Source organism: Nomascus leucogenys, chromosome 9 (genome assembly GCF_006542625.1).
Source record: "Nomascus leucogenys isolate Asia chromosome 9, Asia_NLE_v1, whole genome shotgun sequence".
Lineage (NCBI taxonomy): Eukaryota > Metazoa > Chordata > Mammalia > Primates > Hylobatidae > Nomascus > Nomascus leucogenys.
The window spans coordinates 109,277,889-109,291,711 of NC_044389.1; the positions used below are offsets into that span (position 1 = coordinate 109,277,889).

The following is a 13,823-nucleotide window of genomic DNA, read 5'->3' on the forward strand; positions in this document are numbered from 1 at the left end:
TTGCTTGAACCGGGGAGGCAGAGGTTGTAGTGAGCCGAGATTGTGCCATTGCACTCCAGCCTGGGCAATAAGAGTGAAACTCCATCTCAAAAAAAAAAAAAGTCTGGGAGCATGGGCTCACGCCTGTAATCCCAGCACTTTGGGAGGCTGAGGTGGGTGAATCACCTGAGGTCAGGAGTTCAAGAGCAGCCTGGCCAACATGGTGAAACCCCATCTCTACAAAAATACAAAAATTAGCCCAGCATGATGGCGGGTGCCTGTAATCCCAGCTACTCGTGAGGCTGAGGCACGAAAATGGCTTGAACCCAGGACACAGAGATTGCAGTGAGCTGAGATCGCTCCATTGCACTCCAGCCTGGGTGACAGAGCAAGACTCTGTCTCCAAAAAAGAAAAGAAGTCCCTAGTAATTCATGTATTGTGTTAGGATAATAATGAACTGGTAAGAAAACCACTCCTTGAAAACAGCAAGGACACAGCCTTTGCCTATCACAGCAGTTTGGGCTTACGTATACCTGTTGCATTAGCACAACCCAGCACAGTTCTGTCCTTGGGTCCCTTAATTACTGTTGGGACCATCTGATCCGCAGTGGTCAGTGTCTTTCTGGGACAATAGCACCGAAACAGTGATGTTTCATGGCCGTTATAGACTTGTTCTGGTGTCAGGTTTTCATCGGCGATGACGTCGGCAAACTCGCCAGTGAATTACTCTGCTGCTTTGTGATTAGCAGATGTTTTATCGCCAAAAATCTTTAAAAATTTAATGCCATATTTTTTCTTAAATTCTACAACCAACCTTGAAAATTCACAATTCTCTTCCATTTTTAGTTCATCATAATAGATCTTTCTTGTTTCATGATCAGTGTATCATTAAGTGGCATGTGTCCACTGTGATATTGATGGATCACTTTTCCAGTGCACAATCAAGATCTTCATTTTTTTTATTCTGGGTTTTTCTATGTTTCATTAACTTGTGTTAGTCACTTGCAGCACAGAACTTCAACAGTCTATCCCTCTGTTTCTTCAGGTCCTATATGGTGGTCATTCCAACACTGTACCTTTCTATAAGACATTTCACACTTACACCACTGCCTACTGTCTCCAACAGTTTGACTTTCTGTGTTATAGATAAACATAAATGCTTTCTTTTTCTTATCACTATTATCCACAGGGGTATCTGCAGACCTTTGTGACATTTTCTTTTTTATTGTTTTGTTTTTGTTTTTGTTTTTGTTTGAGACAGAGTCTTGCTCTATCACCCAGGCTGGAGTGTAGTGGTATGATCTCAGTTCACTGCAACCTCAGCCTCCTGGATTCAAGTGATTGTTGTGACTCAGCCTCCTAAATAGCTGGGATTACAGGCACGTGCCACCACACCAGGCTAATTTTCATATTTTTAATAGAGGGGTTTCGCTGTGTTGCCCAGGCTGGTCTCGAACTCCTGAGCTCACGTGATCCACCTGCCTTGGCCTCCCAAAGTGCTGAGATTACAGACGTGAGCCACTGCACCCGGCCAACATTTTCAACAATATCATTAGACCAGACAGCAGAGAATAAGCAAAAATACCACAGTGAGAAGTGCACAGAGGCAGGCCTTGGCTCCATATGGGGAATCGTGGGGACCTGTCGTGGGTGTGTTCAACCTGCACACATGCCATTTTACCACCCTTTGTGCGCGTGCTTGCATGGGGGAATCTGGGCGTGCACAGAAAAGATATCTCTCAGCTGAAGGCGGCTGGGAGAGTCTTTTTTCCCCTTGGGCATGCTGAATAAACAGTGTGTTGTGTGCCTGTGTTTTGATTGCAACCCACCTCACGAGATCAGGTGTGGAATTTTCCACTTGTGGCGTAATGTCAGAGCTCAAAAAGTTTTGGATTTTGGACCATTTTGGATTTGGGATTTGGAGATCTGGAGTGCTCAACCTGTATGGTACTGTTCATATGAATTTTTTTTTTTTTTTGAGACCTAGTCTCTTTCTGTTGCCCAAGCTTGAGTGCAGTGATGTGATCTCAGCTCACTGCAACCTCCACCTCCCAGGTTCAAGCGATTCTCGTGCCTCAGCCTCCCAAGTAGATGAGATTACAGGTGCATGCCACCACACCCTGCTAATTTTTGTATTTTTAGTAGAACTGGGGTTTCACCATGTTGACCAGGCTGGTCTTGAACTCCTGACCTCAAGTGATCCGCCCACCTCAGCCTCCCAAAGTGCTGGGATTACAGTCGTGAGCCACTGCACCCAGGCTTAATCATATGAATTTTTAAAAATGTAAGCCATCCTGTCTGTTGTACACGGACATACACATGGAAAAAGGGCCTAAGAATGCCTGGGAATGATGAGTACCAGTTTCAAGAAACATTTACCTGCGAGAAGGTGGAAGACGGAGGAAGAGAAAGATGCAGGAATACAAAGGGGCTTCAACTTTATCTGTAATTTTTTTGTTCCAAAAAATGTCTGAAGCAAATATTGAGCAGACATACTAAGATTTGACAGGATGAGGCAGTAGGCTCATGGATATCCACTATATTTACTGATTGCTATACTTCGAAGTATGTTTGAAATTTACATTATTTAACAACACATATATATGTAATGAAATAGAGTTCTTTTAAGCATACCAAATTTACAATTTTATTTTCAAATTTTAAAATTTACTTTTGGCCAGAATGCAGTAAAATGGGTACTTTAACACAATGCTAGTTAGAAGGTATATTGATAAAAGACTTCTGGAAAGCAAGATAGAAATATTTGTTTAAAAGAAAAAAAGGCTTTAAAAATATTCCCTACCAGTTGAATCAATAGTTCCACTGTAGGAAATCTATTCTAAACAATCTTAAATTCACAAGATTTTGTAGAAAGATATTTATGATAATGTTATCTTTAATATTAAAATAATAGAGGGGATGTTAAACTATGATAATTTGCAGCCATTAAAAACTTTTACAAAGAGTCTGTAATAATGGAGAAATCTCTACTTCATAAATGTTCGTAGAATAAAAAATGCTCTATTTTATACATGCTATGCTCAGCCTGCATTCAATAAACCCTGAATATATTTGACAATATGAAGGAATATTGCTAATTTTTAAATTTGATCTTATCATCTTGAGATATATTCTTAAGTATTGAGGGAAATTGAATAATGTGGGATTTCTCCAGTTGGAGTAAGGGTGGCTGTTCCTGCTTAGAAAAAAAGAACGGACCTTGTGCGGTCACTGCCGGATGGTAGGTTCATTATTCATTTTCGACTTTTTTTTTTTTTTTTAACTTAAGAGACAGTGACTGGCTCTGTTGCCCAGGCTGGAGTGCAGTGGCGCCATCATAGCTCACTGCATCCTCAAACTCCTGGGCTTAAACAATGCTCCCGACTCAGCCTCCCAAGCAGCTGGGACTACAGGCAAGTGCCAGCACATCAGGCTAATATTGTTTAAATATTTTGTAGAGATAGGGGTCTCACTGTGTTGCCCAAGCTGATCTCCAACTCTTGGGCTCAAGCGATCCTCCTGCCTCTGTCTTCCAAAGTGCTGGGGTTATAAGCGTGAGCCACCGCGTCTGGCCTCTACTTTTGATATTTGAAAATGTCCGTAACAAAAGAAGCTTTCATAAGTCTGAAACACACAAAATGTTGACATTGATTATATTTATAGGTTGGGTCCAAGTGGGATTTCCAATCCTCTGCGTTCATTTGTTCAGCATGTTTTACATTTATGCCAATTTTAAACTTTTTAGGGAAAGAGGAGCAAGTACAGTCATGCCTCACTTACTAATAGAGATAGTTTCTGAGAAGCTTGTCAGATGATTTCCTCGTTTTGCCAGCATCGCAGAGGACTTACACAATTTGCATGGCATAGCCTGCTACACACTGAGGCCACATGACCTAGCCTGTTGCTCCGAGACTGCAAAGCTGTGCAGCAGGAAGCTTTGCTGAATACTGCAGGCAACTGTAACACAATGGTGAGGATCTGTGTCTCTAAACATAGAAAAGTTACAGTAAAAACACGGAATTATAATCTTACAGGACCACCGAGGCACATACCAGCTGGCATTAACAGAAAGGTCATTAGGCTCCACATGACTGTAGGAAAAGCTTTCATCTACTCTTTTCCCACTGTGTGTGTGGGGGGTGGGGGGGGGATGTATAACAACCTATGTTTATATGCCACTAAATTCTTTTGTTTGTTTGTTTTATTTTATTTTATTTATTTTTTTGAGACCGAGTCTCACTCTGTTGCCCAGGCTAGAGGGCAGTGGTGCGATCTCAGCTCACTGCAACCTCAGCCTCCTGGGTTCAGGTGATTCTCCTGCCTCAGCCTCCCGAGTAGCTGGGATTACAGGCGCCCGCCACCACGCCCAGCTAATTTTTGTATTTTTAGTAGAGACGGGGTTTCACCATGTTGGCCAGGCTAGTCTCGAATTCCTGACTTCAGGCGATTCACCTGCCTTGGCCTCCGAAAGTGCTTGGATTTCAGGAGTGGCCACCGCGCTCGGCTCTAAATTCTTTTTTTTTTTTTTTTTTTTTTTTTTTTTTTTTGAGACGGAGTCTCGCTCTGTCACCCAGGCTGGAGTGCAGTGGCGCGATCTCGGCTCACTGCAAGCTCCGCCTCCCAGGTTCACGCCATTCTCCTGCCTCAGCCTCTCCGAGTAGCTGGGACTACAGGAGCCCGCCACCACGCCCGGCTAATTTTTTGTATTTTTAGTAGAGACGAGGTTTCACCGTGGTCTCGATCTCCTGACCTCGTGATCCGCCCGCCTCGGCTTCCCAACGTGCTGGGATTACAAGCGTGAGCTACCGCGCCCGGCCCCTAGATTCTTTTATTTAACTTTTAAGTTCAGGGTTATATGTGCAGGTTTGTTATATAGGTAAACCTGTGTCTTGGGGGATTATTGTACAGATTATTTCGTTTTGAAAGAGAATTTGCAAGTATGTCACAAAAGCCTCATAAACACGTTGTGAGATTTTAAGAGGCAATGACCGAGGCTTGGAGATGTCTCGTCCTGTCCAGTGTCACCCCTAGACCTGAGAATCTGCACTTGGGAGCTTACAGACCCGGTTGTCAGGCTTCACTTGAGACCCCATGAAAGAAAAAAACCCACCAGCCAAAGAGGGGGATAGCAGCCTGGAAGAACCTAAGGAAGCGAGGGGCAGAGGTGAAGCACTGTGGCTCCTCTCCCCCTTCTCCCCCCTCCGCCCCGTCTCCTTCTAACGTGAGGCATTTTCTCGGGGAGCAAAGCTGCAGCAGCATTCGGTGAAGTGGCGGAGCTGGCGCCAGCAGGTGGCGGGGCGCCAGCAGGGCTGAGCTCCGCTCGGGCAGGTGCCCGCGTCCCCGCACCGCGGCGACACCTCCGCGGGCACTCACCCAGGCCGGCCGCTCACAACCGAGCGCAGGGCCCGGGAGGGAGACCAGGAAAGTCGCAGGCGGAGCAGCTGGAGGCGACCAACGCCGGGCGAGGTCAAGTGGATCCGAGCCGCAGAGAGGGCTGGAGAGAGTCTGCTCTCCGATGGCTTTGCCCACTCTCTCCCCAGTGGGGACACCGGACAGAGTGCACACTGGAGGTCCCGGAGCACAAGGAGCGCGGAGGACCGGGAGGCTCCCGGGCTTGCGTGGGTAAGGTCCTGGGTCCCCACCGGGCACGGCCCATGCGTCCCGGGGACAGGGGTGGCTGTGCGGGGCCGCGGTGGCCGGCGGGGCTCCTTCTCTAGCAAGGGTGGGGACGCTGAGTCACGGATCTGTCACCGCTCTGCACCTCTCCGAGCCCTCGGGGGCCAAAGCAAAAGCGAAAGCGAATGCGACTGGCAGGGCGGCAGGTCCCAGAGCCGCGCTCGCCACCTCCCCCCGGCCTGGGCAGCGCTCGCCCGGGGCGTCCAGCGGTGCCCTGTGGAGCTGCGGCCATGGCCCCGCGGCGGGCGCGCGGCTGCCGGACCCTCGGTCTCCCGGCGCTGCTACTGCTGCTGCTGCTCCGGCCGCCGGCGACGCGGGGTAGGGAGCTGGGAGCAGGGGCGCCCGGGCGGGACTTGGAAGGGGGCCGGGGCGTGGAGCTGGAGGGAACAGGGCGCCGCATCTCCGCTGGCCGTGCGGGGCGTCGGTGCCCTCGGGAGCGCGGTGCGCGCAGGTCCGGGCCGGGGAGGGGGCGCGGCGCCGGGCAGGAGGGACACGTGCCGGGAGCCGGGGTCGCAGGGAGAGCGCCGCCGCTGCGCCCGGTTCACCCATGTAAGGGAGCGGGCGGCCGGGCTGGGGTCTCCGAGGCCGAGGTCAGGAGCAGTTCTGAGAAGCCCGTTTTGGCCACGGGAGCGCGGAGCCGGCGGCGTCCAGCAGTTAGGAGACACGGGCGAGTGCGCTTCTCCCAGGCGCCGGGACAGCAGGGCGGGTGTTGCATAGCACGCGGTCCTCGGAGGGGTCCGGGAGAAACTACCCCTCCCGACTCCCAGGCAAAAGTAAATTATGTCAGTGGTAGGTGGGAGGGTGGGGAGGAGCTGTGTCCCGGGGGGAAACGCGTCGGGCGAGTTGCACACCTGGGGACCTGGAAACAACTTCCAATTCTTTTTTTTTTTTTTTTTTTTTTGAGACGGAGTCTCGCTCTGTCGCCCAGGCTGGAGTGCAGTGGCGCGATCTCCGCTCACTGCAAGCTCCGCCTCCCGGGTTCACGCCATTCTCCTGCCTCAGCCTCTCCGAGTAGCTGGGACTACAGGCGCCCGCCACCACGCCCGGCTAATTTTTTTTTGTATTTTTAGTAGAGACGGGGTTTCACCGTGGTCTCGATCTCCTGACCTCGTGATCCGCCCGCCTCGGCCTCCCAAAGTGCTGGGGTTACAAGCGTGAGCCACCGCGCCCGGCCCCTTCCAATTCTTAAGCGATCAGGAAACCAGCAGAGGTGGTCGGGACCGGATGGGGGTGGGGAGTTGGGGGCCAGTCTGGAGTCTACACTCGCAGGAAAAGGGGGAAGAAATCTGTGATCGCTTGGTGTATGAGAAGAAAGCGGGTCGCGGAGCTCTGATCTCGGCAGGGAGGATGGAATGAGCGATTCCTAGGGGTTTTGTCCCGGGAGCCAGAGGAAGGAGGAGAAACAGTAGCTGGGTCTAGCTCTATCCTTGTCAGCGCTTCTTTCTCTTTTTATAGTCAGGGAGCTCTAGGAGGGTCTGATGAAAGCTATGAACCCCCCGCCCCCAGAAAAATGCATGAATGCACATACTTACAAAATGTGCGTATGATTTTGGGGTCAAAGCCCCACTGAAGGCCATCCATGGACTCTATAGGAATTAGTAACCCCATGATCTGTGTGTATTTTTAAGCGAGACCCTGAATAATTTACATCGAGTCGGGCCAGTCTGCCCAGGCCCTGGCCAAAGCCATTCCACGAACAGTTGCTGCTGCCTGGTGTGGCCCGAACGCCTCCCCACCCGCCGCCACCCCCACCCCAGCTCTGCGAGGCTTCATGAAGTTTCGTTTTCATGAGACTCTGATGCTTGGATTTTCCCCCACATCTGAGAAGCAGAGTTAGTTGGTGACCGGTTGCTTCCTCCCAGCTGGCTAGCAGTGTCACAGGACCCCATAGCTGGCAACTGGGGCAGCTGGATTACACAATATGAAAGTGAAATACAGCCTTAGTCAGAGCCCAGCAGAGAGGAGGTGTCTTTCCTGAAGACTGAGTGGATAGGGGAGCACCACTGGGAGATCTCTAATCTCATCAGCTGCACAACCTTGCCCTTTGACCTTAGAAAGGTGTTGCTACCTTCCCTTCCCAAAGCTCTCGATGTTTTGTTTTGTTTTTTCTTTTTCTTTCTTTTTTGTTTTCTTTTTTGAGACGGAGTGTCACTCTGTCACCCCGGCTGGAGTGCAGTAGCTCGATCTCAGCTCACTGCAACCTCCCCCTCCTGGGTTCAAGCGATTCTCCTGCCTCAGCCTCCTGAGAGCTGGGATTACAGGCGCTTGCCACCACGCCCGGTAACTTTTGTGTTTTTAATAGAAACGGGGTTTCACCATGTTGGTCAGGCTGATCTTAAACTCCTGACCTTGTGATCTGCCCGCCTCGGCCTACCAAAGTGCTGGGATTATAGGCGTGAGCCACCGCACCCAGCCGATGTTTTTTTTCCCTTTAACAGCCTTATTGAGGTGTAATTGGCAGACAATAAACTGCATATATTGAAGTTGCACACTTTGATAAGTTTGGAGGTAAATGCATACATACTCATGAAAGCATTGCCACCACCAAGAGTGAACACAACCATCACTCCCAAAGACTTCCTCATGCCCTGCACAATCCTCATCTCCCACCTCGCCCATCTCCCAGGCAACTGCTTATCTGTTTTTTTGGTCACTATCAATTTGATGCACTTTCTAAAATTTTTTATAAATAGAATTGTACAGTAGGAACTCTTTCTTGTTTGGCTTCTTCACAGACAGTAATTATCCTGAGAATTTATCTATGTTGTAATTTGTATAAGTAGTTCATTGGTTTCTACCACTGAGTAGTAATCTACCCACGGCTAGCCCACCATTTGTTTAGCCATTCACTTGTTTTTTTTTTTTTATTATTATACTTTAGGTTTTAGGGTACATGTGCACAATGCGCAGGTTTGTTACATATGTATCCATGTGCCATGTTGATTTCCTGCACCCATTAACTCGTCATTTAGCATTAGGTGTATCTCCTAATGCTGTCCCTCCCCCCTCCCCCAACCCCACAACAGTCCCCGGAGTGTGATGTTCCCCTTCCTGTGTCCATGAGTTCTCATTGTTCAATTCCCACCTATGAGTGAGAACATGTGGTGTTTGGTTTTTTGTCCTTGCGATAGTTTACTGAGAATGATGTTTTCCAGTTTCATCCATGTCCCTACAAAGGACATGAACTCATCATTTTTTATGGCTGCATAGTATTCCATGGTGTATATGTGCCACATTTTCTTAATCCAGTCTATTGTTGTTGGACATTTGGGTTGGTTCCAACTCTTTGCTATTGTGAATAGTGCCGCAATAAACATACGTGTGCATGTGTCTTTATAGCAGCATGATTTATAGTCCTTTGGGTATATACCCAGTAATGGGATGGCTGGGTCAAACGGTATTTCTACTTCTAGATCCCTGAGGAATCGCCACACTGTCTTCCACAATGGTTGAACTAGTTTACAGTCCCACCAACAGTGTAAAAGTGTTCCTATTTCTCCACATCCTCTCCAGCACCTGTTGTTTCCTGATTTTTTAATGATGGCCATTCTAACTGGTGTGAGATGGTATCTCACTGTGGTTTTGATTTGCATTTCTCTGATGGCCAGTGATGATGAGCATTTTTTCATGTGTTTTTTGGCTGCATAAATGTCTTCTTTTGAGAAGTGTCTGTTCATGTCCTTTGCCCACTTTTTGATGGGGTTGTTTGTTTTCTTCTTGTAAATTTGTTTGAGTTCATTGTAGATTCTGGATATTAGCCCTTTGTCAGATGAGTAGGTTGCAAAAATTTTCTCCCATTCTGTAGGTTGCCTGTTCACTCTGATGGTAGTTTCTTTTGCTGTGCAGAAGCTCTTTAATTAGATCCCATTTGTCAATTTTGGCTTTTGTTGCCATTGCTTTTGGTGTTTTAGACATGAAGTCCTTGCCCACGCCTATGTCCTGAATGGTATTGCCTAGGTTTTCTTGTAGGGTTTTAATGGTTTTAGGTCTAACATTTAAGTCTTTAATCCATCTTGAATTAATTTTTGTATAAGGTGTAAGGAAGGGATCCAGTTTCAGCTTTCTACATATGGCTAGCCAGTTTTCCCAGCACCATTTATTAAATAGGGAATCCTTTCCCCATTTCTTGTTTTTGTCGGGTTTGTCAAAGATCAGATAGTTGTAGATATGCGGCATCATTTCTGAGGGCTCTGTTCTGTTCCATTGATCTATGTCTCTGTTGTGGTACCAGTACCATGCTGTTTTGGTTACTGTAGCCTTGTAGTATAGTTTGAAGTCAGGTAGCGTGATGTCTCCAGCTTTGTTCTTTTGGCTTAGGATTGACTTGGCAATGCGGGCTCTTTTTTGGTTCCATATGAACTTTAAAGTAGTTTTTTCCAATTCTGTGAAGAAAGTCATTGGTAGCCCATTCACTTGTTAAGGGACATTTGGGTTGTTTCCAGTTTGGCACTATTACCTAGAAAGCTGCTATGAACACTGACATACAGGTTTCTGTATGGACACATGCTTTCATTTCGCATGGGTGGAGAATGGTTGGGAGTAGAGTGGCTGTGTTATACAGCAAGTGTTATGTTTAATTTTTTTTTTTTTTTGAAACACGGTCACACCATTGTTTCCCAAGCTGGAGTGCAGCAGCATGATGATAGCTCACTGCAGCCTTGACCTCTCAGGCGTTTAATTTTTAATTTTTATTTATTTATTTTTAATTTACTTATTTTGAGACAGAATCTCACTCTGTGCCCAGACTGAAGTGCAGTGGCTCCATGCCTGCTCACTGAAACCTCTGCCTCCTGGGTTCAAGCGATTCTCCTGCCTCAGCCTCCTGAGTAGCTGGGACTACAGGCTTGCACCACCACGCCCGGCTAATTTTTGTATTTTTAGTAGAGATGGGGTTTCACCATTGGCCAGGCTGGTCTCGAACTCCTGACCTCAGGTGATCTGCCTGCTTTGGCCTCCCAAAGTGCTGGGATTACAGGTGTGAGCCACCACACCTGGCCTCAGAAGTTTAATTTTTAAAGAAACTGCTAAACCATTTCCCAAAGTTGTTGTACTATTTTACATTCCCACAGCAGTGTAGGGAAGTTCCAGTTCCTTCACACCCTTGTCAGCCCTTGGTATGATGAATCTTTTTAATTTCACCCATTCTACTAGGTATGTAGGGGGTCTCCCCTTGTAGTTTTAATTTGCATTTTTCTACAGCTAGTGACGTTATGTGCTTATTTGCCATGTATATATCTTCTCTGGTAGTGTCCGTGTATATCTTTTTTGCTCTCTTAAAAATTGAGTTGTATCAGCTGGGTGTGGTGACTCACACCTGTAATCCCAGCACTTCGGGAGGCCAACGCGGGCAGATCACTTGAGGCCAGGAGTTCGAGACCAGCCAGGTCAACATGGTAAAACCCCTTCTCTACTAAAAATACAAAAATTAGCCGGCCATGGTAGCCCATGCCTGTAATGTCAGCTACTCAGGAGGCTGAGGCAGGAGAATCTCTTGAACCCTGGAGGCAGAAGTTGCAGCGTGCTGAGATCGCGCCACTGCACTCCAGACTGGGAGACAGAGCGAGACTGTCTTTTTTTTTTTTTTTCTGACTCTGTCTTAAGAATAAAAAATTGAATTGTATCATCACTGAATTTTGAGAGTTCTTTATATATTCTGGATACAAGGCCCTAATCAGGTATATGATTTGCAAATATTTTCTCAGATTCTGTGGCTTATCCTTTCTCTTAGCAGTGTCTTTTGAAAAGCAGAAGTTTTTAATTTTTATGAAGTCTAATTTATTAATTTGATATGTTGTGTTTTGGGCTTTTGGTGTCATATCTAAGAAATATTTGCCCAGCCTAAGGTTACAAAGGTTTCCTTCTATGTGTTCCTCTAGAAGTTTTATAGCTTTACGGTTTACATTTATGGCTGTGATCCATCTCGAATTAATTTTGTTTATAATGCGAAGCATGAATTAAAGGTTGTTTTGGGGTTTTGTTTGTTTCTATATATGCATATCCAATTATTCCAGCATCCTTTATTGAAAAGATTATCTTCACTGACTTGCTCTTATACCTTTTGAACATCAGTCAGCTATATGCGTGTAAGTTGGTTACAGTATACAAAACACCACTACACAAAAATCAGTTCTATTTCTATATATTCACAATGAACAATTAGAAATTTAAAAATTTTTAAAAGTCATTTGAAATAACATTAAAAAGCATTAGATACTTACGGATAAATCTAACAAAAGATGTGAAAGACATCTTTCATATATGGAAAACTATAAACCATTGCTTAGAGAAATTAAAGAACTAAATCAATGGAGAGATATACCATGTTCATGGGTTGGACAAATCAATATCACTAAGATGTGAAGTCTCCTTCTTGTGCTACTAGGTACAACAAGTTGTTGCCAGTCTGTTCTTATTTAAAAGGCCTGATTTGCAGAGGAGTCCATTATGTTGGGTAGAAGGTCACTGACTTCTTAGAGAGCATTTCAGTCTGAAAGATTGCGGGCGATGGCCAAAAGCAGCTGAGAAGACAATGCTTTCTTTGAAGACAAATATCCCTAGCCACCAATTTCAGTTTGCTTTTTTAATATAAGGTGTAAGTGCACTTGGGGGTGTTTTCACAACTTTTTATGTGTCTTTAAGTATTTTTAAGCCATTTTTCAGAACTTTAGGGGTCTTTTCCCAAACCTTTTATTTTTTATTTCCTATCCATTTTATTTAGTTGTTACTGCTTGTGCCTCTACTGATAGCAAAAAAGTGGTGAAAACATAAGTGTATAAAACATGAGATTTGTCAAAATCAACATAAATGTTAAACAGCGGAGGACTGCGTAAATAAGATGGAGTTGTTTTCAAGTAGTAGACATCATATGATTCATTTTTTACTAGAAGATCAAGAAGTAGTTGTCATTGAATAGGGAAGATGTCATGTGTCGATCATATGTGTGCGTGTATGCAGTTGTCTGCCTTTTGTTATTTTTCTGCCATAATTTGAATTGTTTCATAATAAGAAAAGTAAATAAATAAAATTACAAAAGAAATAGCACAATTAAGATCTAGAATTTTGGAGTTTTTTCTAATTCATCTTTAATTATAGCTGATCTTGTCTGGCAATGTTTTCATGACTTTACAGATGCTTGTCCACTGCATTCCAGCCTGGGCGACAAAGTGAGACTCTCTCAAAAATAACAATAAAAATAATAATAGTAATAATAATATGTATCTAAGTGAATAAATATATATAAAACTCCTCAGTATATATCCTGGGAGTCATATCAGTGTTGCTCATTGGACATAGTTGATGTGATTTGAATGCTTCTTCTTGGAAAGGCTTGATTCCCTTCTGTGCAGTGGGGAGCCCCTGAGGGTTTCTGTGCAGGGGAGCAGTACTAGAGCTGCATGGTGGAAAGGTTGCTCTTGTTCAGAGTGTGAAGAATGAACTGTAGTCAGGAGAGTCCAGAGAATAGGAGCTGCATTGAGGTTTTTGAAATCGTTCTGGTGGGTGGTGATGAAATCCTGAACACAGGCCATGTCAGTGCAGGAGGCAGAAGAGGCCAGATGACTTCTTGAGTCCTAAAATTATAGAATGTATTTCATTATTTTCCTTTCATTTGCTCTTCAACCTGCAGCCCTCAACTCTTGCAAGACTCCAAAAATCATTATTTAAGGATTTGAGTTATGGAGAAATTCACCTGGCACACAAGAGGTGGGTCGGGAAGCTCAGTTAATGAGAGAGAAAGAAAAGAATTGCCCAGTTTCAGGCAGTGAGCTGGAGACAGTCTGTACTTGCAGCGAGCTCCAAAAGGAAGTGCGTTGACTTGGCTGACATTTCAGCGGGGAAAATAAGGAAGGAAGGTGGTGGCTGACTGTGAGGTCACAGGCCTTTGCCTTTTCCGTACACCAGCTCCACGGTGAGCATCCTGAGGACAGGAACCATGTCTGACACGTCTCTGAATCCTACCGCCCTTAGCTCGTGCAGGCATTTGAAAGGGGCTGTAAGCGAGGGGAATGTTGGGAGTCCATTCTGACTCTGCTTGCAGGATAGGGGGGCCACGCTAACCTGACAACCTCTGAACTCTGGATATGGAACCAGGCCGAGGCTGCCAGCTCTTGTTAGACTCTGTAAACCAACCCGATAGATAAGGAAGTGCGATTCACAGGTTCTGGGAAAC

The 13,823-nt window shown here is 45.9% G+C and overlaps 1 protein-coding gene across 1 annotated transcript in view; it reads left to right on the top strand.

Moving 5' to 3' along the window:
• Positions 1 to 5,781: 5,781 nt before the first annotated feature.
• IL15RA (interleukin 15 receptor subunit alpha) overlaps positions 5,782 to 13,823 on the top strand; it is a 35,067-nt gene continuing 27,025 nt past the window's right edge. The window contains exon 1 of the mRNA XM_030819350.1: positions 5,782 to 5,974. Coding sequence (XP_030675210.1) covers positions 5,782 to 5,974 — 193 coding nt within the window. The remainder of the gene's footprint in view (positions 5,975 to 13,823) is intronic.